Source organism: Baudoinia panamericana (assembly GCF_000338955.1).
Source record: "Baudoinia panamericana UAMH 10762 unplaced genomic scaffold BAUCOscaffold_9, whole genome shotgun sequence".
Taxonomy (NCBI): domain Eukaryota; kingdom Fungi; phylum Ascomycota; class Dothideomycetes; order Mycosphaerellales; family Teratosphaeriaceae; genus Baudoinia; species Baudoinia panamericana.
Genome location: NW_006911265.1, coordinates 154,214 through 177,612, shown reverse-complemented (window position 1 = coordinate 177,612; position 23,399 = coordinate 154,214). Strand labels below are relative to the sequence as shown.

General features: G+C 55.2%; 9 protein-coding genes across 9 annotated transcripts; 5 read left to right on the top strand and 4 right to left on the bottom strand.

The window, feature by feature from the left end:
• The first annotated feature begins 1,064 nt into the window (after positions 1-1,064).
• BAUCODRAFT_546740 (uncharacterized protein) lies at positions 1,065-4,109 on the top strand. Its single transcript, XM_007680093.1, has 4 exons — positions 1,065-1,138; positions 1,198-1,721; positions 1,774-1,902; positions 1,978-4,109. The coding sequence occupies exons 2-4, from the start codon at positions 1,431-1,433 to the stop codon at positions 3,952-3,954; spliced, it is 2,397 nt and encodes a 798-aa protein (XP_007678283.1). The 5' UTR covers positions 1,065-1,138; positions 1,198-1,430; the 3' UTR covers positions 3,955-4,109.
• Positions 4,110-4,121: 12 nt separating this feature from the next.
• BAUCODRAFT_35597 (uncharacterized protein) lies at positions 4,122-5,511 on the bottom strand. Its single transcript, XM_007679805.1, has one exon. The coding sequence runs from the start codon at positions 5,461-5,463 to the stop codon at positions 4,264-4,266; it is 1,200 nt and encodes a 399-aa protein (XP_007677995.1). The 5' UTR covers positions 5,464-5,511; the 3' UTR covers positions 4,122-4,263.
• A 325-nt stretch (positions 5,512-5,836) lies between these two features.
• BAUCODRAFT_73376 (uncharacterized protein) lies at positions 5,837-6,305 on the top strand (the record flags this gene model as incomplete). The annotated part of the gene is made up of 3 exons (XM_007679980.1): positions 5,837-6,001; positions 6,041-6,176; positions 6,229-6,305. Coding segments are annotated over 3 exons (378 nt in total), but the record flags the coding sequence as incomplete, so codon positions are not given.
• A 362-nt stretch (positions 6,306-6,667) lies between these two features.
• BAUCODRAFT_157997 (uncharacterized protein) lies at positions 6,668-7,416 on the bottom strand. The gene is made up of 3 exons (XM_007680092.1): positions 7,155-7,416; positions 6,956-7,074; positions 6,668-6,885 (listed from the first exon to the last, which is right to left on the bottom strand). The coding sequence occupies exons 1-3, from the start codon at positions 7,365-7,367 to the stop codon at positions 6,723-6,725; spliced, it is 495 nt and encodes a 164-aa protein (XP_007678282.1). The 5' UTR covers positions 7,368-7,416; the 3' UTR covers positions 6,668-6,722.
• Positions 7,417-7,638: 222 nt separating this feature from the next.
• On the bottom strand, positions 7,639-11,499 carry BAUCODRAFT_157996 (uncharacterized protein). The gene is made up of 2 exons (XM_007680091.1): positions 8,978-11,499; positions 7,639-8,916 (listed from the first exon to the last, which is right to left on the bottom strand). The coding sequence occupies exons 1-2, from the start codon at positions 11,461-11,463 to the stop codon at positions 7,800-7,802; spliced, it is 3,603 nt and encodes a 1,200-aa protein (XP_007678281.1). The 5' UTR covers positions 11,464-11,499; the 3' UTR covers positions 7,639-7,799.
• Positions 11,500-13,159: 1,660 nt separating this feature from the next.
• BAUCODRAFT_111219 (uncharacterized protein) lies at positions 13,160-14,928 on the bottom strand (the record flags this gene model as incomplete). Its single annotated transcript, XM_007680090.1, has 2 exons — positions 13,160-14,253; positions 14,319-14,928. 2 exons carry the CDS (start codon positions 14,926-14,928, stop codon positions 13,511-13,513), a joined length of 1,353 nt encoding a protein of 450 aa, XP_007678280.1. The 3' UTR covers positions 13,160-13,510.
• A 1,810-nt stretch (positions 14,929-16,738) lies between these two features.
• BAUCODRAFT_35590 (glycoside hydrolase family 16 protein) lies at positions 16,739-18,442 on the top strand. Its single transcript, XM_007679804.1, has one exon. The coding sequence runs from the start codon at positions 17,097-17,099 to the stop codon at positions 18,171-18,173; it is 1,077 nt and encodes a 358-aa protein (XP_007677994.1). The 5' UTR covers positions 16,739-17,096; the 3' UTR covers positions 18,174-18,442.
• Positions 18,443-19,137: 695 nt separating this feature from the next.
• On the top strand, positions 19,138-21,813 carry BAUCODRAFT_35589 (glycosyltransferase family 2 protein). Its single transcript, XM_007679803.1, has one exon. The coding sequence runs from the start codon at positions 19,172-19,174 to the stop codon at positions 21,515-21,517; it is 2,346 nt and encodes a 781-aa protein (XP_007677993.1). The 5' UTR covers positions 19,138-19,171; the 3' UTR covers positions 21,518-21,813.
• Positions 21,814-22,067: 254 nt separating this feature from the next.
• BAUCODRAFT_111210 (uncharacterized protein) lies at positions 22,068-23,196 on the top strand (the record flags this gene model as incomplete). Its single annotated transcript, XM_007680089.1, has 3 exons — positions 22,068-22,195; positions 22,252-22,705; positions 22,795-23,196. Exons 1-3 carry the CDS (start codon positions 22,152-22,154, stop codon positions 23,194-23,196), a joined length of 900 nt encoding a protein of 299 aa, XP_007678279.1. The 5' UTR covers positions 22,068-22,151.
• Between the last annotated feature and the right edge of the window lie 203 nt (positions 23,197-23,399).

Genomic DNA, 23,399 nt, shown 5'->3' with positions numbered 1-23,399 from the left:
GGCACAGTCACTTGCGGAGACTAAAGGTCCTGCGTACATTGCACTCCTATCTCCTGAAGCTCAAGCACCGTCTCGCCGGACTATAGCCGTGGAGCGAGCAAACTTCATCGCTGCGTATGCTGATGCTCAGTACAACGCCGGCATGATCGACCTGGAAACCTATACTGACAGGCTTGCCGTGTTCGACAACATCATCTGTCAAGACGATGTAAGTGCACTCACATCCGAAGCGGAAGCTAGAACTGAGCTGGTGCTTTCTGCGTTGATGCGTAAGGATGGCAGTTCTCAAAACAGACTCATCGATGCCTGCTGGAGACAATCGCGCCACGCACAGGACTTGTATGCTAAGGCTTCGAAGCTGGAGTCCTCGGCTTCGCTGTGGCTGTCTAGAGGGGATGTAGAGATGATCCGTCACCGCATCGCAGTGGTGCCGGACATCAACCTTCCAGGAAGCATACGCAAGAGTGCGCAAACGCTTGCCCAGAACGCCCAGACTTACTACAAGAGTGCAATCAGATGCGCAAGTGCAGATGATGCTGAAGTAGCGAATACGTTGCATTGGAAACTGAACATTGCGACTTGCCTGAGGCAGGTTTTGTATGGCGTTGAACCGTCAGCAGATATTACTGGGACCTTGAAGACGGCAGCAGGAGGGCTTTTGAAGTTACAAGCCGCGCTAGAAGCGGCTGTGGAACATGGTCTGCTTGACTTAAGGATGGCGGAAGAGCTGGCGAAGCAGACTTCGCAGCGTGGCTAAGGGTCGCGAGGCAGGGCGTATGGTAAAGCGAAGAAGACAGTTGTGAAACTCGACGCTCGTGCAGCAAAGGCATGGCGACGACTTGGAACCCAAACCGTCTTCTTAGCAGGGCATGTGTGCCCAGCGCCACTCACCTCCGTCAATCATCGGTGTCGACCATTGATCTGCGCTCCGTGTGACATTGCTTGCGATAGTCACCGCGTGCGCAGGGATGCTTGTCATCCAGCGTGAACTGAGGGTGATTGGAGGGTAGCGAGCTTCTTCCTGTCCCGCCAAGCATCTACGATAGGTATGGAAGGAGCGGCGTGCACGCGCCACCTACCGCCATCTCGCCATCGAAGTCGGGCGAAGAAGCGAAGATCAATGTATGGATTGGTATCAGTGAGTAGACGACCGTATCCCTAAACTTGTTGATACTCTGTTGAGCTCGGGTTGTCTAGAGACAAGCAGCGTCACCAGGCTGTACACGGCATTGAAACGCTTCAACCTTAGCCACCTGCCTTCCGCTCACCCTACCGGCACTCGCAGCGTGCTATCTCATACTAGGTTGAATGCTCAAGATTCATCCGACCGGCCACATCGCGTAGACAGCAAGCGCATCGCAACAGACGCCTCGAAAACACTGAGCGCTGAAGCGTTTAGCTACAACGCAGTACACCGACCAAAGACAAACATGGCGAACACGGATTACGACGAGAAATTGCCATATGTGCATTTCGAGACTGTACCTTCGGATCAGAGAATGTACGATGACTTCAACAGAGAGTTCGAGGTGACCGAATGGGACCTAAGCACTCGCGTTTTGAGAGGCCTAAGCCTGGGCTTCGATCCTGCAGCCGCACGTCGCTCGTATGAGCAAGGCGAGACGGACAAGCGCAGCAACCGAAAAGTCCAAGAGGAACTCAGGTCTGTTGCTGTGAGCCTTTACAACCATCAGAGAGTGACTGCGATTTTCCGAGCTAGGGTAATGCAAATGCATCTACTTGCTGCCACGCAAGTTTACTGACCTGTTGTAGACCACCGAAGGCAACAATGTCCTAGCCTATCTGCTTTGTGCCTCATACGAAGGAACTCCGCCGGGCACCCCGGAGAAGAACGGCCGTCCAAAGCTACGGCAGTGCGTTCCTCTGCCTCTGGGTCATTGGGTAAGCGAATACACCTTCAGCTATCTTGCAGCTAGTTCGCTCAGCGTACGTTCGCTGACACTAAATCTCGCTCAGGATCGCTTGTATTACGCCATTTGCGCCGAGATTCGGAGCATGTACGAGGCACTCCAGAGCAGTTTCGGCAACGGGTTCGAGGACGGCACCGTCGTCCTTCACAATGCAGGCCTCGACGCTGCTTCTTGCGAGAGACGCCCAATCAGCGCTGTCGGACTGGCCTCGCTACTGGAAGACAAGTGGCTACAGATCCACAGTGATGATCTGGTGGCAGCTCTAGATCTTGCCGTGCGCTTCCGAAACGCACAAGACGCCACTGGCAGTTGTGCTGGGTTTGACGCCTGCCCAAGTTTCTACTATAAGGATACCCTCTCTGGCTTGCGCTCATTCGACCACGAGCACGGCGAGAAGTGCTACGCGGTTCATGTCGCAGAAGGTCTCATCAACACAAACACAATGACCCCGGAGGGTATCATGCAGCTGGTGTGGACGAAGCAGGCGCATGAAGCGCACCGCAAGTCCGGGAAGGTGGCTGAGAAGGAGACGCTTTTGGCCCGCTGCCGCGCTTACGTCCGTGAATGCTCGCCAGAGACAACTAAAGTGAATGAGCAGGCTGCAGGCAAGCGTCTCAACACCGCTTTCTGTGGATGTGGTCCCGCTTGCTATTGTCGAGCAATATGCGACTTGCAAAGCAACGAACGTAGTTGCGCGCATCTCCATAACCAGGTTCGCAACATTGTCGGCGAGCAGGAGACTACTAAGAACGGAGTACATGACCTGGTTAGCGGTATGATGCAGCCACCGGACACGCCGGTGAATGATGAGCCTAAAGATGTCTACTGGGACCTGCAGTCACTGCCGAACAACATGCTCGGCGCGGTGTCTAATGGTCTTGCGCAGATGGAAGTTGCAGCTATGGCGCAGCCGGATCCATTGACAGTTCAGGCATGTCACATCGGGCGGCAAGCCGGCCAGGAGAACGACAGTGGAGAACATACGAGCTATCACCGGGCACCCTCCAACACCACCAACAGCGACCTTGCTTCCATTCCGCCACTGCGCACACCGTCCCGTGGTCGTACGAAAGACGCTTACCCCCTTGGCTTCTATGGCGACAGCTCCGGCCAACGCTACCCAACCCTCAGAAGCAACACCGCTCAAGACCTTCCGCCACCGGTTTATGGCGCTTCATTCTACAGCACCCATGTACCGGCGCGCAAGCCTGTCGCCACTGCAAGGGCTGTATACACTGCCCAGGCTGAGGACACGAAGCGAGCTTCGCCCATTAGGCATATTACATACCCAGCGATCCCCAAATCGGAGAGCCAAGGTTTGTTCACTCGGAGCTTCCCGGTTCCAGCCAGAGGCAATCCGCGCGACATCGAGCATGTAGACAACGTGAATGCCTACAACGATCTGGCTCAAGAAGCGCACAATGCGATTCGCCCTTTCTCCGACGAACCTACTATGTACGCCAAAAGCACCCCGACTCGTCACATGGCGCACACCGCAACAACCTCTCCAGATGGTCTCTACATCACGAAGACCCGCGAGAACAGCTTCGACATCATCAAGCACAAGGCACACCCGCCTCTACCCGAACCCGACTTCATGGCGCCCCGTCCGGCACTGAAGCAGCGTTACGTCTCCGCCGGCGGCAATGCTAAGCTTTCCGAGCGCGCCGAAATAGCCGGTCCCGCCTTCGGAATCACCCAGATTCCGAATGGTAGCGGCACTGCTATACCCAAGGAAGAGCTATTCCAGAAGCTCAGCGATCCCGAATTCATTCGAGGCAACTTCGGCGAGGAGGCGGTGGGCAAGATGAGCTTCGGTGTAGACAGGGAGAGGACGAGCTGTGAATCAAGTCCCAGCAAGCGGAGCAGTGGAGGCAGCCAGAAGAAGCAGCGCGCGTCTGCGGAGGGCTCAATGAAGGGTGGCGACAAGCGGGAGAGGACGGATAGTGGAGGCAGTGTGGAAAATGGGAGGTTTGAGAAGCTGAAGCGGGTGTTTTCGAGGAAGAATAGTGGATGTGAGTAGGTTATTGCTGACCGCTCATGGAGGAGAAGACCGGGCCTGCAACGCAGGAAATAGCAAGAAGGCGTTGTAAATGTTGTGGCCTGGATATGTAACGAAGCGAGTGCAGAATGTGATGAGAACGGGCCATTTAGAAGAGCATATTTAGCTCGACGCTGGCTGCATGAGAACGATGATTTGACGAAAGCATAAGATCGGAGTTGAATGTATTATCCCTGTGGCGCAGCAAAGCGGTCACGATCATGGGAGACTTGCTAGTTCAGATTTGCCTTCGACGACGCCGCTCTTCGCAGTCCAGACTACGTATCGGTCCTACATCCTCTGCTTCCGAAACACCCCCAAAAAGCCACCACCAACGACCATCTCGCCAACCTTAGGCCGACAAACCATTTTGAACCCGCCTTTATCCCCTTGTCGAGCCTTCTCCGCCCCTTCAACGGGTAGCTCATCATCATCACTAACCTCCACGCCACTGTCTTCGCCATCCCGCACCACCTCCCTCGCGGCCTCATTAGCCTTCACTGCAGCTCTCGGCCTCACAGCCCGCACGTCCCACTCCCGTCCACCGGTGCCGCCATTGACGCCTAGCTCCAACACGCGCTCAAGGTCAAGTGGAATCGCATCGGTCTTGACTTTCTCCATGCACGCCATGATTTGCGTGATACTTGGACAGAAGACGATGAGTGCACCGTCAACCCTTAATGCGGCGGTTACGGCGGAGAGATGTTCTTCTGTGGAGGGGAGATCGAGGAAAGCGTGAGATAGGAATGCTTCGCCCCCGCGTCTCTCGAGAGTGGCACGAGTCCATTCACTGACATTGGCGACGTGGAAGTCAACGTTGTGATGGTACATCCCTTTACGGAAGCCTTTCACGATTTTCTGGGCGTGGGTGGAATAGCGGGGCGAGACTTCGATTGTGTGAATGACCGCACGGCGGGTGGACTTCCACTGCCCCAGCGCCACATGATCTTCTTCGTCTTCCACGTCAGAGCATTTGAGCGGCAGAGGACGATTACCACCATGAATAGCGCGACTCAGATATAGCGTCAGCGCTCCGTGACCTGTTCCAGCTTCCAGAATTTCAATTTTCGGTCCCGCCGACTCGTGGCCCCATTGAGGCGCCTGAACGTGTAAGTCCAGTAAGTCAACGATCAGTCGTGCATCCTGCGGATACAGCGGGGTGACAAGACGTCTGGTGAAGCGGACGTACTCCTCGAGCCTTACTTCATAAAGGCGGAAGTCTGTGCCCTCCGGAGCAGATTTGGTTGGGCCAGTGCAAACGATGTCGCGGACACGTTTGCCGAGGATGTCGTCGTGTGTGATGCTTCCCTTGTGGGTGTCAAGGCGTAGACCCGGTTTCAGCGGTAAAGTGAGAGTAGCGGAAACATTGCGGCTAGATTTCGGTCGAAGCAGAACGCGATCGCCAGGCTGAAAGGGCCTTAGGTCGCTTATGTTCCGATACGGCGTCTTGGGTGAGGTGATTTGCTGTATGCTACGCCACAGTCGGCGCATCAAGCGGACATATAGCGTCCTGCTGGCGGACGAATAAGGAAGGCACGCATGACAGAGATACAAAGCTTGGTGCAGGCAAAGGGGCAGAAAACAAGAGCCTTAGGCAGCAATCATACGAATGTCCATTACAACGGAATCTTCCTAAACGCACATACAGCAATCCAATCACGTACCCTAACCTCGCTTGGGCTTCTCTTGGTGTTAGGAGAGCCATTGTAGACTGACGACATGCTGTGAATGACAGCCGAAAGGTTGTACAAGAGACAGCGATGACAAGTCAACAGCCAAAGTGGGACAACCGCAGCCGTATATATCTCATATACATGATCTGACGACTCGCAGCGCGTGGCAAACCGCAGGCCGCTCCCGCCACTCACAATCAGCTTCTCGGACGCCGCAAAACCGCTCCGGCACGGCATCACCAAGCCAGCAAACTCAGCCAACGCAGTCGCCACGGCAGGAAGGCGGACGAGCACCGCAAGTTAACAACGTCTGGACACAGCGTAGTAGCAGTGCCAGCGGAGCCAATGGACCACGTGTAGGGCAGCCGCAGCTGCAAGTCCAGCAGCAAGATGAGCAGTACACGCCCGCCAATGGATTTAATGCAGACGAGGTGAAGGCTGCGCTGGGTAAGGATGCCACACCGGCACCATACAAGCCTGCGGAGGTTGCTGGAGGGGCGAGAGTGAGTGGCGGCTCATGGGGAGCGAAAGGTTCGCATATGTCATATGGGTCATGATGAATAAGTTGCTGACACATTCCCAGCGAACCAAACTGCCAGTGGCCAAGCCTTCTTGGCTCAGCTTGCTAAGGAGATCGCTAAAGTAGAAGGCGGCGGGTGAACACTACGAGTGCGGCATAGTTGTACGCCTGGGAAAGCTCATAAAGACGTTCCTGTCCTACTTGCAGGACTCACATTGCAGCAATCTTCGTTGTCAACACAAACTGCATAAATTCATCACCCATTCACGCGAAAGATGCAAAGGTAAGCGCATAAGGGGACAGATCGCCGCGGAGGTTGAGCTAGAGGCGGCTGCCAGGCGGCGGAGAGTTCGAGCGAGGAAACTTGTGCAGAGCTCTCGGTACTCGAAGCTTCAGCAGACAAGCCAAGAATTTGGCGCTGGCACGCCTGAGCAGACTGGAAGAATGCTGTCTTTCAATGACAGATGTTACACAACTTGTCACTACCACGATGGGTATCACTCCGACCCTGGCCCGCACAAATTACGCTCAGCTGACCCCCCTCGGCCTTTCCTTTTCTACGCAGTGGCACTGCTGTTCAACTCCCCATCATCCAAGGCCCACGCGATGCTATTGAACTCGATATACATCGTCTGGATCTGTGGGCAGTCGTCCATCACGATGTAGTTGAATCCCTTCACCGGATACGGCGCGCGACCGACGGCGTTGAACTGCCACTGCCTAAGCACGAAACGCCACGGTTCAGCAACAGCCACAAGCAGCAGATGGATAAGGGCCGTGTGGTGCTCACCATAGAATCTTGTTCGGGCACACAACGCCGATATCCAACGTCGTTATATTGGTATCAGCCGGCGAATGCGAGATACCTTCGATCCACGCTTGCTTCGAAGGCGCGGATACGCCGCCGAGCTGCCAATCAACCACCGTCAGCCATCGTCCTCACATTGTCTTCACTACCACTGCCTTCCCACGACGGGGTGCACACTTACCGGAAGACTCTGCAACGAGAGTATCGAGTCCGAAATCTCTACAAAGTCGTCCGCGAGCAGCGCGTTGCCAATCTGAGTCACGTTGCCCACATGGGTCAAAGTGGCCTCGAGCGCGGCTACGACGTCGACGGCTAGGTTCTGGCTAATGCAGTCGGTGGATTGCGCGGATGTGGTGGCGATGAAGGCGCAGGTGGTGATGAGGAGGAAGTTCATGGTGACTGATTGGGATTGTGGCAATGTGAGTCGGGGCTGTAGTAAGCTTCCTAAAGAGCACAAATGACCGGGCTCATCTCTGTTTTCATGTGTGTTCGAATTCACTCTTGTAAGTTTTGTGTTGCCACAGGGATACTGCCTCGCCGTGGCAGCGTTTGAGAAAGGCGTACAAGACCTTTAATACGGACTAATGCCAAGCCGATGTTGTCAGGCAAGGACGTCGTACCTGCGGCCAGCCGCTTTCGATTTGGACGGTTGCATGTTAAGTCTAGTGCACCACGGCATGAATTTGTGGACTTGGATACTTAGTACGACCATGCTCCGTGCAAGGGGTGCGTTTCTAAGGGCTAATGGTGTCACAGTACATGCATGCGCTTCCTGAACGTCCGTTCGTGCGACAATCAACCATACAGCAGCAACAACATCACTCCCCTACCGATACCGCCTTCCCTTCCCCTTCTTCTTCGCACTCGCCTTCTTCGCACCACCCTTCGCTGGGGTCGCCGTCACCGCAGCCTTCCCACCACCACCATCATTAGCAGTAGGCGTCATCTCACCATTACCGGGCGCCAACTCGGTAAGCGTATCCTCGTCCATATCGCTCAACTCCTCCGACATGTCCCTCAGCACCGCGCGACCCATGTACCGCTCCTCGTGAATGGTCGTCCCCACCGGGTCGAAGGGTTCGAGATACCAAGGGACACCGCCTTGCGCGAAGGCGTCCGTCGCATAAGTCGTCTCTTCGTGCTCGGTTTGGCGATTGGCGGAGGGTAAGTCCGTAGATATCGGTGGGGAAAGCGGTTCGGTCGGCTTCGGCATACCACTCGTCGTTGTAGTCTTAGTAACCGCGTGACCCCCATGACCACTTGAGGCGCGCGAAGCGGGCGTGGTCTTCCTTAGCGGAACCGCTGCAGTATCTCCTTCTTCCACAAGACCGACGTCAGCAGCGTCCACCATCTCCACATCTTCCCTCCACACCCTCTCTCGGTCAAGGTCATCAGGCGACGCACCTGCAGTAGCAGCCTCCGCCTCCACCTCCTCATCCTCTTTACGCTCCCCAACCCCTACGTCACCGCCATTCTTAGCTGAAGCGAAGATGCCCATCTCGTCCAATTTGCGCAGCGCGTCCAGATGCTCGTGCCCCTTAAGCTCGGCTTCTTTCTTCAGCGCATCCTCTAGTGCTTCCTTGACGGCTTTGACGATGCGTTTCGCCAACTTCTTCACCTCCTTCTGCTCCTGACTCAAGGCATGGTGCTCCGCGGTGCCGGGTTTGATTTCGTGGAGGTGGTTGTGGATGGTTTCGATATCTTCGCCTGCCCCGCCGCTCGCACCCGTATGTACGCCGTCAACGTCAACGGCAGCCTCGTGTTGGTGATCGTCTGCGGCGGAAGAGGTAGTAGCAGTGGGGTGAGGGTAAGCGAGGAGCACTTTGCTGATCACCACCGAGAAATCGCGGGAGAAGTCCTGCACGGAGGTGTAATGTCGCTCGCGGAGGCGAAGGGCGATAGCGTCGAAGCCGGGGGTGAAGGTGCGGGTTTTCTCATCGAGCCTGTGGCTTTCATCAGTACTCACATCCCAATTCTACCAAAGGGAAGTGGGGTTCAACTCACTTGAAAGCCTTCTGCAGTATCGGCCCCAGCATCGCAGAGATGGGGAAATACACCGTATCGATCAACTCCCTCAGCACCTCCACTTCCCTCAACCTCTCCCCTTCCCTCCTCCTCACTAGTCCCGTCAACTCTCCCAACCTCCCCATCTCCTGCTGCAACATCCCCGCAAACTCAATCCTCCTGACCAACCTCACCCGCCCAATTGCGCCCATGCCCACAAAATTTCTTCGCGTAACCTCCATGGTCGAGAAACCTTCCAACTGCAACTGCAGCCTCTTCAACAACGCCGCGCCACGGCGGGCCTCGCGTTTAAGCGTCCAGTAGCGACAGCATTTCTCCACGAATTCCTTGCGTTTGCGGATGGTGAAGCGGGTTAGACTCGCGTCTACCGTGTTGAAGACGACGGCGGGGACAACGGGTGCGCCGGAGGGGAGGCGCCAGCTCATTTTCGCCGGGGCCAGTGTACGGCGGCGTTTGGTCACTGCGATTGTGTCGCCGGCTATCATGTTAGAACTGTCGTCCGCGCCGACCAGTCCGCCATCGGGGGGTGCGGGTGCGCCGAGTTCCAATGCTGCCGTTTGGCTGTCGGCCCATTTGCGGTCGCGGAAAGCGTGGCGGTACCAGCGTTTTGCCTCAATGATTGCGTGGTCAGTATCGTGGAGGCGGCGCCAGTCGGGGGGAACGTGTTTGTCGCAGAAGGCCTTCAGTGCTGTTGTGTCGATACCGCCTTGGTGTTGAGACTTCATCTTGAGGAACAGCTTCGCCCGCCTTGCGCATGTGACGTGGAAGGCAAGGTAGCAGTTCTTATTCCCGCACTGGATGCATGCTCCCATCCGCTGGTTGCAGATGTAACAGTTCAACTTCCATCGGCCCTTGGGCACTTTATCCACGTCCGTGATAGGTTCCATGAAGGTCATGTTCGCGATTGTAACCTCGGGGATCCAGATTGCACACAGCAAATGGCTCCAACGTAGTGTGTTGGTCTGCTTAAAGGCGCCGTCGACGTTAGGGCAGAAAATGCACGTCGGTGTACCTCTGCCAATCTCCTTGCATTTCCGGCAGAACCACTGGCCTTCCGGGATGAAGGGAACGCCGTAGCATTCTTGGTGCACTGCTAGATCACACCCATCGCAAAAGATGATGGCGTTAGCATTCTCACAGTCTCCATCATCACAGATGGAGCATTTGCTATCGGGCTCATCGCCGGGTGGGTTCGGGTCGCCGTTGACGGCTGCCTGGGAGCTCGAACGAGGCCTATGCGTTTGAGCGTGCCGAGGCTGCGGTTTGGGGATCCGTTTCTCGAGAGCGTGGTACTCTTTCTCGATCTGTGTCATGGTGATTTCGAAGATGGCGGGTTTGATGGCGTCGACGCCTTCAGTACGTCGTTGCTCGTTCAGCTCGTCCAGCCAGGCTACGTCCTGCTCATCCATGTCGTATTCGACTCTGCCGACCACTGGTGCAGTTTGTGGGACTTCGGCTGGGCCGTCACTTTCGAGTCGGAGGCTGACTTCTGCTTCGTCCTCCACTTGTTGCGCTTCGGAGAGGCGGATCAGGACTTTGGGCGGCAGCTCGTAGCGATCAGTTTCCTGATAGCCAATATGGGACATCGAGCGGTCGACGTAATTGACTTTGTTCTCTCGTGCGTCTTCTTCGTACTGTAGGAAGTGATTGTACTGCTTGAAAGATGGCTTTGGCAGATTTAGACGCTCCTTCGGGTTGTGTGTCGGCAGAGGTACGATTCGCGGCGCAGGCGGAGATCCAAGTCCCGTAAGCATAGACTCAGGTCTTCGTGGCGGACGTCCAGGCTTCCGTCTCGACGGCGTTAATGCGAGCGGAAGGAGCTCTTCAGTCTCTGCTGCAGCATCTCGCATATCAATATCCCCGTTAATGACCGGCTTCTCCTCGCCAAGTGTGCTTGCTGAATGCAGAAGTGGCTGCTTGAAGTCGTGACGAGGTGTGCGTCCGTCTACTTCATCTGCAGTGAAGAGGAATAGCTTTGCTTCTATATCCAGCTCCGGATGGAAGTCCTCCCAACTGCGCTCTTCTCTCGGCTTATAGCCGTCACTCGCCTGACTCGCCGCCGCCGCGGCAGCCGCATTGCTGTACCGCGGTCGTGGCGTGGTTGGCTGGGGCGCATATCTGCGCGTTGGCTCCCGTTCTCGCTGTGGCCTGGTGAGAGCGGTAGATCTCGGTGGTGCAGGCGCCTCCTCGCCGTCTTCCCGTGGTGCTTCGCCAGCCGCCTCACTCCGCTGACGTGCCGATCTCGACCTGGGCACAGATCGCACTGGAGGTGGGATGAGTGCGGGATCGGTGATCTCGTTGCCCTCTGCGTCCACCCAGCGGCCACCACCGCCTGGCCCGCCAGCGATATACTTTCGCTTCTTGTGGGGTGGCTCGCTGCTGACCCCCGTGTATGAGCGCGCGCGAGGGCTGCGAGCTGGAGTACGCGCCGGTGGGCGAGGTGCTATGGCGATGGTCGCAGCCATGATGGCGCAAAGTGAGAACGATCGAGCATGTGTGGTGTGGTGGGAGGTGACGCGCCGTGCCTCGCCCCGCTCTGCAGGATATTAAAAGCCCGCCGTTCACCCCTCACTCATCTGCGCCGTGAAAGTGCGCCAAGATCTAACATGCGTGGTGGATCCCTTGTTCAACTGTTACTCGTGTCCGGCCGTTGTGAGCTTCGACGGGTGCACGCGTAGTGGTGGAAGGCATAACGACGCTAACACTGATAGAGGCTAGTGTCAGCCCACCTGCCGGCATTGCAGAAACGGAGCGGATGCGACATTGACTGTATAATGAGTTTGTAGCATTCTCAACACATAACAGGTGGAACGAGATACTGCTATTACTAGGCATACCCTTATTTCCCCTGTATAGCATCATCTTTATCAGATAACATCCGTGGAAGGCCCAGCGGGTGCGCTCGCGGCGTGCCTTGACCGCAGTGCTATGGCATGTTTAAGGCGCTACGCTTTGCGCCCCTGTCACTCATCATTCTGTCGATGAGACCCTTCTTTTGATCTTGCGTTTGCCAGTTCCCCGCCTTATGGAGCCAGCGATGGAGCCAGTGAGACTAGACTAACGAGACGTTAGCAGGACGAGGACAATGTGGCAGTAGAGATTTACGTTCTATTCCTGTACGACGTCGTGGGGATCTGATAGCCGACAACATCGTGGAGGTTGCGAGCCGAAGGAGTGGTGGTAGAATTGATGCGGTTGTGCGAAAGCGACGGATGAGCCGTGGACTCCATCTCCGGCTTCGCTAGGGTTAGAGGGTAAGATGGTGTGCCTGACCTCGAGCAAGCGCCTTCGATTGCGTACTGGTCTCCGATCGCTGTAGACGGAGATGCTGTACCTACGAAGCCTCGGCAGCCTTGCTCTGGTCCAATTCCGGCATGTTGGTTTTGCTGTATGTGTTCTTGCCGAAGTTGACGGACTTGTGTTGATTCAGCTAAGGCTGCAAGATTGGCGAGCGTCCGGGCGTATCAACGAGAGACGGCGGATTAGTTGACTCGAATCAGGAGTGTTCGCGATGCTGCCGTTGCTTCCATTTCCACTCTCCTCTGCAAGGCGTAGCGCGATGCTTGTTAACCACTGCCCGCATCGAATCGACTTCCCTCGCTCTCAGCAAGGCAAGACCATTTCGGCGGACGTCACGCAGGCGACCGGGCGTGGGCTGCATCATACCAGGATGATCAAAATGCCAGACATAAGTGGACCAATTCAACGGCGGTATCAACAGTCCGGCTATGGCGTAGCTGCTCGAATGGCATGCCGAGGAGTACAATGCTCGTACGGGAGGTGTTCCGCATGCGCTCGTTGCGCAATTTCTGCATCTTCCTGGAGACGGGCGTGATGGTGTGTTCTAGCTATCACGGCGGAGCCAGGACGGTCCAGTCAATCAAGGGTAGCGCATCAGAATCACATGGGCATTGCTTTGTGGCGTCGCTTGCTGTACGGAGGAGTCGATACCAACAGTATGCTCACTTTCCACGTATTGCAGTACAGGCGTTGGAATAATGAACATAGCTGTCGCCTCCGCCGATGGCTGCTATATGCGTTGTCGCCTAAGGTATCAACAGTACCCTTCCTCGTAATTGGTTTCCTTCCTAGGTAAGTGCTTATGATTATTTTACCCGTTCACAGCCACTTACCCCGGTACATGTACATGTACCTGATCATAGCTTATAGGCTACTGTAAGCTTGCGCAAGATTCGACTTCATTCCATCTAGTCTACCCAGCGGAGACAGGCAAAGTTCCGGTCCACGATGTCCACTGGCAACGCGCCACGGGACGAACGACGTGTGAGGTAATTCTTGAATGTCACTGAAGTGTTTGTGCTTTTGGCTAGCCAGCCGCTTAAGCGACAGGTGTTGAAAGGCTTATGGAACTGAATGTCATCGCGGAGCGGGGTTGCCATATTTAGTTAGACTTCTATATGCGGATCGTGGAACGCTCAGACTGGTAATATCCATCCACCCATCATGAGCTAATATGCACTCCTAAACACCAATGCTAACGCAACGACAAAATCAAGCGGCGACTTTTCCGGAGAGGCGAAGGCACCGCCAAGTATCAGCGGCACAGTCATCCAGTGACAGTTGCGTCTTCCAATTGAGCTCTCGCATGGCACGATCGGTAGCCGCCACACAAAACCCGACATCTCCTGTTCTCCTGCCGGTACGTCGCACGGGTATCGATCGGCACGCTGCCTTCTCCATGCATGACACAACTTCAGCCACAGTCGAGCCAGACCCAGTCCCAAGGTTGTACGCGCGGAAGGCTAGCTCCGACGGTCGACCTCCCGCAGCCGCTAGGGCAGCAAGGTGGCCCCTTGCCAGATCGACAACATGTATGTAATCGCGCACAGCAGTGCCGTCACGAGTGTCCCAATCCGTCCCAAAGATGTCCAGAGCCGGCCTTTCTCCTGACAGCACTTGACACACCACAGGGAAAAGATTTGTGGGCTTTTGCCGTGGATCTTCTGCGAGCAGACCTGAGGGCTCACAGCCAACGGGGTTGAAGTACCGGAGCGCGGTGATTCGCCACGATGGGTCGGCGAGCGCTACGTCTGCCAGGATAGCCTCACTGAAATACTTTGTCCGGCCATACGGCGAGGTCAACCCTTTGATCCCCGGAGTGAGCGATGTCGCTTGGCCGTTGCTGTCAACACGTTGTGTCGGATGATGGACTAATTGCTCCTCCTCCACGGGCTCGCCATCTTCGCTGAGGACCGAGCCGTAGACAGTGGCGGATGATGAAAATACGAAGTTTTCTGCAACATTCTGTCAGCGGATGGCTTCGATGTGAACAGACGAATCTCTAGGCAGTTCAACTTACTGATGCCAAAGTCACCGAGCAGGATTAGCAATTCGATCATGCCAGCGACGTTGTTCAGGTAGTAGTCGAGTGGCCTCTGCGTGGATTCTTCGACGGACTTGTATGCCGCAAAGTGTATCACGCCGGTGATATGTGACAAGCGAGTCGTCGAGAGCGCAGGATCCTGGATGGCATACCCTCCCAGAACTGTTCGCATTATTGGACTTCGGTAGTCGACCTTGTGGAGCTTGAAATCAGGACATGCGGCACCTCGGGAAGCCCAGTGTTTGCGCGCCAATCGATGGATGTTGTTGAAGGCCGATTCGAAGGAGTTGCTCATGTTATCGACGACTACTACATTCTGGCCGTCCTTCAATAGCTCTAGTGTCGTGTGCGAGCCGATGAAGCCAAGTCCCCCAATGACTAGGATGTAATCTTTCGTGTCATTGCTTTCGCGAAGGCTGCTGGTGCTAAGACTGAGGAGATCATTGTCTAGATCTCGTTCCGAGACGGAAGAGCAACTCGAGACCGGAGATAGTGATCTGGAGACTGGAGAGAGTGATCTGGATACCGGAGACAGTGATGGTGACCGAGATGAAGAAGAGATACTGGAGCTGTATGAACGACGCATGGCTGCAGGTTATTTGCAAGGTGCGGTATGCGGTATTTGGAGGATTGACTCGCAAGGTAACCGGTTGAGATGTGGTATGGATTATTCGTGAACGCTCATGGTTATATACATCGACCGGGCTTGTAGTGCCAACATCTCAAATCTCGCCGGCACCTACCAAGGCCTAGACTGTAAGCCCGATCTCACGAAAGCACTGCCGGAGCATTAGGAGGCCTGAACTCAAGATCAATGCAAGCGGCGTTTGTATTAGCCGGGAACAGCACCGAGCAACAAGCTTGGCATTACTGTTCTTCAGCCCTACTCTACGGTAGGTTCGGCAGTCCCTTGGCACCGGACACTGTGGCAGAGACGAGACTAGTACACTGCACGAAAATTTAGACTAACCACCTGCTGGAAACCGTTCGGTACGGGCCAGACAAGGTTTGCCTACTACGCTCCGTGGCGGCTCGAGACCAGAGCGGGCTCACTGCAACGGACAACTTCCCATCCTGATCGCACAGGCGATCTCAAATGCTCACCAGTATGCGTTCAGACTCGGGCACACGTGGACATTGTTGTCTCTCATACAGATCTCGCCGCAGCGTCACGCTGCCGATATTATCGCCATTCCTGTGACAACCCAGCAACTCGTCCCTCATGCCTGGACTTCACAGCTTCGCTTTTCAGATGCACGTGTGTCTTCCGTTTGCTGCTGCACCCGATGGCCGGGATCTGGTTGCATCGATTTGGTCCACGCTCAGTCATGCTGTCAACAAATAGTGCTTAACAATGCAGACAAATCTGTATACAACGCTGATATACAATCTATATATGATGCCCAAATCAACCACGATTATCAAAGGAATTCAAATTCATATTGATCGCTGCTGGCTTGTCGCTGCGGTATGATCGCTGAGTAAAGCGTTCGTGGGCGGTCCTGAACGGCGCGACGTTTGGCACTCAAGTCTGGCGTATCGAGTATTCAGACTCGACCACGGAGGCGCCACAGATATGCCGTCCGAAAAGCCTGAGACACTGGTCTAGGCTCGGGGAGACGCCAGGCCATCCGTTCTGGATACGGCGTTGATACGCACCTCTCTGCGCTGAGCGTAAGTTGCTTGCTGGCAAACGAGAAATTGACAGCCACCAGTCCGTGGATCGTAAAGCGTGGATCGGTGTCCGCTTAGAGATGTGGAAATCCAGTGATTTGTTGATAGATCGAGTCGTGTTGCCACGAGACATCCAAAGGCCTTGATCTTTCCGTCGCAATGTGAATCATTCACGGCTTGCCAGTGGAGCAAGTGCAGATCGGAATTTGTGGTCGACGATCGCTAGAGAAGGATGCGCGAGGCGTGGGCAAGTTCGAGAGAGGTTTCATGAGCATTGCGAGTTCGGCTTCTGTAAATTCCTCGTCTTCGTCTTCGGGCCAAACCGGCGACGTAGGTGTGACAGGCGATGTAGGCAACGAAATAGTTGATGTAGGCGACGAGATACGTGATGCAGGCGTGAGGATCATCGCTGGTGCCATTGTGTATGCCATGAACAGTATTCTTCTACAAACAGGAGAATATCGCTTTGTGCCACGAAGGTTATCTGTTCGATATTATCCATGGGGAGTGAGGACATAGTATATGCTAATATCATTTCTGTCCACGCCTCTCCTCACTTCCATGGCATTGATCTGGAATCTTGTCAAGGAGCCTTACGCGACGCCAAGTGGCGCAAGAGAATGACCGGCATTAGTGGCGAAGCGGCTGGTTAGCGTCATGCAGGTACGTGAGCGGGCGGAATCTGCAAAACGGCAAAGCCAAGCAAACCTTATCCTTACATCTGTCACTCGGTCCGGTTCATTGGGCCTGTCCTATAAGGACAATGACATATCAGAGTCCCCTTTGAGTCCTAGTCCGCGCACCGGCGTACGTCAGTGACGGGTAGTGGTGATGGGACGCGATTCCAGTATCGACTGCTTGGCGGACAGGTCTGGATCCTTTTGCAGTGCCTCGAATGGTACAGCAAGGGTAGTCCGCTGCTCTCGAACACAGTCGACTCAGCCTTTACAACACGCACTTTTTGTACTACACAGTAAGCCATTGAGCTAACGGGGGACCATTCTATTGCTCCGCTTATCACTTTGTCGTCGCTGCTCTGAAGCAGTAACAACCAGGCCAAGCAGCACACGTAGCGCAGCAATGGCTCCGTTCCCTCATTTTCACTGCATTCTTCCGCTGATGCTTCTATTGCACCCACGTGCTTCCCTTTCCGCCGCGTCGAGCTCTGGTAGCAGCGACTGCACCCTTTTCGCGGTCAACGGCTCCTCCTCCGCAGCGGCGGCTTACTTCACACACTACCGCTTTTACGACTTCCGGAACGTTACGAACCCAAGGTCACCGCCCGCAGGGCAATCTTCTGGCCTGGCAGCGTCACACACCACGAACGACAGCTCATGGCTTCTGGACTGGAGCCCACGGAACCAAGCCAGAGGCGCAGCGAACCGAATGAGCATACCTGTGAACTACCTGCCTCAAAATGTCTTCATATCGCCGGCGAATGAGTCTTCGGCAGATTATGTGTCGTACCTCACGCTGGCCACCTCGCGCTTGAAGAACGACACCCAATCTGCTGCTGAGATCATCTTCCTACCCTCTACTAACGTTGTTCACGTCTCCCTTCGTGTCTTTGCTCGTGTCTCCGGTGCTCCAGGTGCCGTAGCCGGGATATTCACCTACAACTCCGATGAATCGGAGTCTGACATTGAGATTCTGACACGCGATCCGATCTCGCAAGTTCGATATTCAAATCAACCTACGACGGACCCAAACACCGGCGCGCCGATTGCCGGTGCCACTATCAACGCTACCATTCCTTCCGGCAATTGGCAGGAGTGGAACGTGCACAGGCTGGACTGGTTGCCGGGGCAGACTGCCGGATGGGCAGATGGCTCGCGCTTGCACACTTCCACTGTCAATGTGCAGAACGGTACAGCAGGGAGTCAGGTGATTCTCGACATGTGGGGTAATGGTGGCCTGTGGAGCGGTAACATGGATGTGGGCGGGAGAGCGATTATGGAGGTTCAGTGGATTGAGATGGCTTTCAATGTCTCGGGTGGGGCCGCCGGCCCTGGGGGTACTGTTTGCGACATCGACAAGGGTGTCGGATCGCCTGTGCCAGCCGTATCAGGCTGTGCTGGCAGTGGACTGGGTTCGCATACTTGGGCGATGATATACCTTACCGTTGTTTCGATGCTATGGCTTGCTTCCGAGCTATGATCATGATGCTTTGCGAGATCTGCAATTGTAGAGCGTTATAGCTAGTGACGAGCCGCATTTGGTTGTTTGTTGCCTGGTGCACAAACAATGGATGTTCTACCAACAGGAATGAATGATAGAGCATGCCGAATGCACCGTGAATCAATAGAGCCACGAGCGACCCGCGCAGTTATCGACTGCGACTACCAAGCGAGGAAGACTCGAAGGAGCGTCTTTCGAAATCTTCGGGTGATGAGAGGCTGGACGCGACTGTTGTTTCAAATGCAAAGAACTATGTTTTCCACTACTTGGTCCAGTCGAAGCAGTGACATTGCGGGTGACAATGATTCGAACGCTCGTGACGAAGTGACGTTCGGCGCAAGGCAGCTGGTCGGGCCGCCCGGCGTTGTTCGCTGCAAGGAACCAAGCAGATGGGTTCGCGCACGGATCGTGGCGAATCTGAGCCTGCAGCTTTTAGCGCGAGTAGATCTGGCAAAACGGTTGACGCCTATACCCAAACAGGGCATCCACGTGTGGCACTGGCAGGCACAATTGCACTACTTCCTATTACGTACTTTTGGGATTTTCTTGTGGTGGAGTAGGACCAATAAAGCATAGTAGTGCTGAGGTTTCTCCTTTCCACGGCTCAGCGCTGCTTTTGTGACAGCGTCCGGACTCCAGACCCATCCGCCATGACGACGAGGTTCGTTGACGATTTGGAAGGCGAAACAGAATCGACTCTCTCGGACCGATGCGCGTAGGGCAGCCTGTTCTTCGTCAGATGGCTCAGCCGGTCTGGTCCCTGGCTGTCTGTGGTATGTGTACATCTCTGTCAAGTGGCAGGCCTTCTTAGTCCTCGCCTTCCGCTCTCTACAGCCGTTCATCCTGCTGGTCCACACAAAGTCACTCGTTTCATCGCAGCGCCTTCGTTATACATTCACATTATTCTGCTTCTACAATTACACTCTTCCCCAGCCATATCTTGATACCCTCGGAGTTTGATGCACTCCAACCCTACAATGACAGGCAATATTCAGGAAAGACGGACCTCCAGGCCTGGACGATGGTTTCGAAGAGCATTCATGAGGACATCAGACGTAGAGTCCCAGCATGTCCCTCGTTTGGGCTCAGTCTCCCTTGTTGTCGACAACGCGCAAATGCCGCAAAACCAACATACAGAAGATCAACTCGCAGCCACCAAGACGAAGGCATCCGAGTCGAAGGTTGCCCAGGCCCGGGTCTCCGAAGTTGATATCCCGTCTGGAGAACCACTCATACCAGGCCTCCCGTCGCCCACGCCTCCTCCGGTCCCATATGGCCTGCAACAACAGGAAGCGAATGTACTCGAAGTTCCGAGGCCGGTGCTTACCACCAAGAACTCTTCCGCCTACTACCTTCCATGCGATATCTACCGAGCCGACATGAACACAGACGACGTTCACGGAAATGATGTTTACGCAAACCACAGTGCTGCACTGTCAAGCAGCAGTGTGACAAGCAGCGCCCCCAGCGAAGGTCGCCCTTTGGCGGCATCACCTACACCGAGACGCAAGCGACATTGTACGCTTAACCCTTGGACGCTGCTAAAGGCAGGTTGGGCACAATTCACATCGTGCTTCGACCCACAGTGCTTCTGGAAAATGATCGATATACGCGAGATCTTCTTTCCATTCACCTGGAAACGGTATATCACCTTGACGGTCATTGGTCTGCTGATCGGCGCCCTCATCGTTACGCAGCACTACTTTCACTGGATGGAGGCTTCGATGGCTATTACTCGAAGCAACATGCTGCCAGTGCTGGTTCTCGTTCTGGGGCTTGAGCCTATCATGATCACCATCATCATAATCTTCGCCAAGGTGCCAGACCTAGACACAACACCCATCTCTTCGACTGATGCAGAGAAGACTGTTGACATTGAAGCACGAGGAGGTGTGCTGTCTGAGAAAGCGGCGGCAGTCAACGACCATCGCACCGCGCTGGTCATTCCGTGCCACAACAGTGATCACGAAGCAATGCTCCGGGTTCTCGAGTCTGCCTACCCTCACTTTAGACCTTGCGACATCTTCGTCATTGACAACGCGCGTTCTATGCACCCCAAAGATAGCACCTTCCGCGAGTTCATCCGAAGCCAGCACGAGGAGATCAACTACATTTGGAGCCCGGTCGGTAGCAAGAACTACGCTCAGCTGGTTGGTGCTGTCGCCGCTGAACAATACGAGTTCATCATGACCGTCGATGACGATGTCTGCATTCCCGCCTCGTTCCGGCCCCCAATCCACAAGATCAACGACGTTATGAAGGGCGTTGCTTTCCCACTCAAGGCCACCAATGCCGCGGGCAAAGTGAGCTTCGGCATGGTGGCGTGGCAGGATTGCGAGTACCGCATGGCTGGACTTACGAAGCTCGCCGAAGAACAAATCTGCGGCGGCGCTGTCTTCCCGCACGGCGCCGGCTGGTTCTGCGAAAGGGCGACCATGATCGACCTCATCAGCAACTATCACAGTCTTGACTTCATCGCCGAAGATGTCAACACGGGCATCTCAATGATGCGGATGAAGAAGAGCCTTGGGTTTGATGCCACCTGCGTCCTCGAGACCGAAGTTCCAACGACTGTCTTCGGAAAGGGCCTCAATTGGTACCACCAGCGTGTGCGCAGCTGGGAGATGGGCCGTCACGGCCGCCTCCTCGCTTTCTTCGACCGCTTTTTCTGCTCCTTCAACGGTCTTACAAACCCCATCGCCATCTTCGCGCAAAAGTTCATCCTCTTCTACAGTATCGCTTGCATCATCGTTGACTGGGTCCGCATCCCAGTAATCGTCACGATGGGCGCCAACGGCGCCTACTGGCGACAAGCGGGTTTGCTCAGCCTCGTGTCCATCTTCCCGATTCTCTGGTTCAAGTACATCTCCTGCCGCCGCCGACCAGACCTCCAGCCGACCTTCTGGGGCGCCGTTACTATCCCGGTTTACAAGCAGCTCTACTACCTTGTCTCTGTCATTGGCGGTATCCGTGCGCTGGTGTACTACATTGGTGGACACAAGCGCCCGCTCACGGTCAAGCAGATGATCAAGGCTGGCGACGAGCGGGTGCTTTGGCTGGATCCGAGATGGGCAACAAACAAGGGTTACCTGGCTGACGAGGGCGAGAATCTTCGTCTGGCAAAGGAGGCTGCGACTGCCAGCGACGTAGCGACACTCTCAAGCGATGCGAAGAGGACATCATTGAGTATCAGCGAGAAGCAGAGCCTCCCAACGCTGATGGGCTCATCCCCGCCAAGTTATTCCACCTTACGGCCACCCACGGCTAGTCAGACGACTCTCGATATACTGCCGGCGCCGCCGAGGGCGTGGCTTGTATACTAACGCACACGATACATTGATCGGAGATGTCAACTTGACGAAGGAGTTCTGAACGCTCATTGCTGGCTCTCGTTCTTGCAGCGACCATTGTACTACAAAGACGCTCGTTTCTATCTAATGAGCAACATGATGTTGGTATTTGTTTGTGCAGCAGTGTAATGGCGAGCGAAAACTTTTGCCGAACATTCCTTTGATGTCATGCTGGTTGCGCAGCTGCGCTGGATGAGGAAACCCGCCTTCAATTAATTAGGAAGATCTACGTAGATCATACACACCATACTCTGGTACAGCCGCTAAATTAGCCGCACAATCCGTAACAGATACTTCATCCAAACTACACGGGCGTACATGTTTCTCGTCGGAGCAGCTATCCCGCTGGAAAACCGCTTAGAAAGCGGAGCGCACGGGCCATAGTGCTCCGCCGAGGAGTGTACACCCATTTGCAAACTCTCCCACGCTTTAAACGGGGCGTGGAGGTGGGATGTGGGCGTGGGCGTGATCACGTTGTTTACGTAGCCTGCCCCGGTGTCTCCATGAAGAAGTAACGGCGTACGATAGATAGCAAACAGGACAGGCAGGCAGTGTTCTCTTTTAACCATCAACGCCACCCTCATCACCTCTCCACCCCTTCGTGACCATGTCTGCAACTGACCTCAAGCTCTTTGCTCGCGTGCTCTCAGAGTAAGACCCCCACCACCCCTTCACACGCCACCTCACCAACCTAACAACCCCCCCAGCATCTCCGGTTGGCTCTACTTCGCCCTCTGGTCCCTCTCCTTCTACCCCCAACCCCTGCTCAATCACCGCCGCCGCACAACCACTGGCCTAACCCCGGACTTCCCCCTCCTCAACGTCTTCGGCTTCACCTGCTACACCCTTGCCACCGCCGCCCTCCTCTACTCTCCCGCAATCCGAAAACAATATGCTGCTCGCCACCCTTCCGCCCCGGAACCAACCGTCCGTTTCAACGACCTCGCTTTCGGCGTCCACGCTTGGGTTCTATGTGCGATAACGTTCTCCCAATTCTGGCCTAGCTTATGGGGCTGGAAGCCCGTCAAGGATGTGACGCGAAGACCCAACGCAATCACCTTGACCATCCTCTCGGCCAGCCTGCTCGCCATCGTGCTGGTAACCTTCCTCGTCCTAACCGAAACAAACGACCACCCAAACCAATGGGCGTGGCTCGACGTTGTCCGTTCTCCCTCCCCAACCCCCAATCAAAACCTTGGCCCCCCTCCCCCACCCAAAAGCCCCACAACACCCCACTGACATACACTCAGATCTACACCCTAGGCTACACAAAACTCCTCTTAACAATCTTCAAATACACCCCCCAAGTGCACTCCAACTTCCGCCGGCGCTCCACAGCGGGGTGGTCGATCCACCAAGTCTTACTCGACTTTGGCGGCGGGGTGCTGAGTATGCTGCAACTGGTCATTGACAGTGCGTTGCAGGCGGATTGGTCGGGACTTACTGGCAACCCGGCGAAATTCGGCCTGGCGAATATTAGTTTGGGGTTTGATGTAATCTTTCTAGTACAGCATTACGTGCTTTACGGGCCGGTGGAGCGGGGGCAGGGAGGGGGAGAGGGAGGGGATGGGAGGGATCTGAGCAAACGGGATGGTGTGGGATTTGAGGTGGTGGATGGGGAGAGGAGGCCGTTACTGCCCACGAGCAGATGATCAAGCGGTCAAGTTCACATACCAAATCGTAGGAGAGAGGCTCATTCCACGATCAGACCGTTCCAATGTACGTCTCGTAGCCGCGGCATCTATCATACATGCCGCCATGCCGGCAGTGGCAGTAGCAGTGGCTCTGCCTCTATGCACGCCCGCTATACCACCGCACCAGCAAGACTTGAACGCCTCCAAATTCTGACCTCCCA

Coding starts and splice junctions, on each gene's coding strand:
- BAUCODRAFT_546740 (XM_007680093.1), top strand. CDS start 1,431: ATGGCGAACACGGATTACGACGAGAAATTGCCATATGTGCATTTCGAG. Junction 1,722..1,773: donor CTGCGATTTTCCGAGCTAGG/GTAATGCAAATG, acceptor GACCTGTTGTAG/ACCACCGAAGGCAACAATGT. Junction 1,903..1,977: donor CTCTGCCTCTGGGTCATTGG/GTAAGCGAATAC, acceptor AATCTCGCTCAG/GATCGCTTGTATTACGCCAT.
- BAUCODRAFT_35597 (XM_007679805.1), bottom strand. CDS start 5,463: ATGCGCCGACTGTGGCGTAGCATACAGCAAATCACCTCACCCAAGACG.
- BAUCODRAFT_157997 (XM_007680092.1), bottom strand. CDS start 7,367: ATGAACTTCCTCCTCATCACCACCTGCGCCTTCATCGCCACCACATCC. Junction 7,075..7,154: donor TCTCGTTGCAGAGTCTTCCG/GTAAGTGTGCAC, acceptor GTTGATTGGCAG/CTCGGCGGCGTATCCGCGCC. Junction 6,886..6,955: donor TGCCCGAACAAGATTCTATG/GTGAGCACCACA, acceptor TTTCGTGCTTAG/GCAGTGGCAGTTCAACGCCG.
- BAUCODRAFT_157996 (XM_007680091.1), bottom strand. CDS start 11,463: ATGGCTGCGACCATCGCCATAGCACCTCGCCCACCGGCGCGTACTCCA. Junction 8,917..8,977: donor ATACTGCAGAAGGCTTTCAA/GTGAGTTGAACC, acceptor TGAAAGCCACAG/GCTCGATGAGAAAACCCGCA.
- BAUCODRAFT_35590 (XM_007679804.1), top strand. CDS start 17,097: ATGGCTCCGTTCCCTCATTTTCACTGCATTCTTCCGCTGATGCTTCTA.
- BAUCODRAFT_35589 (XM_007679803.1), top strand. CDS start 19,172: ATGACAGGCAATATTCAGGAAAGACGGACCTCCAGGCCTGGACGATGG.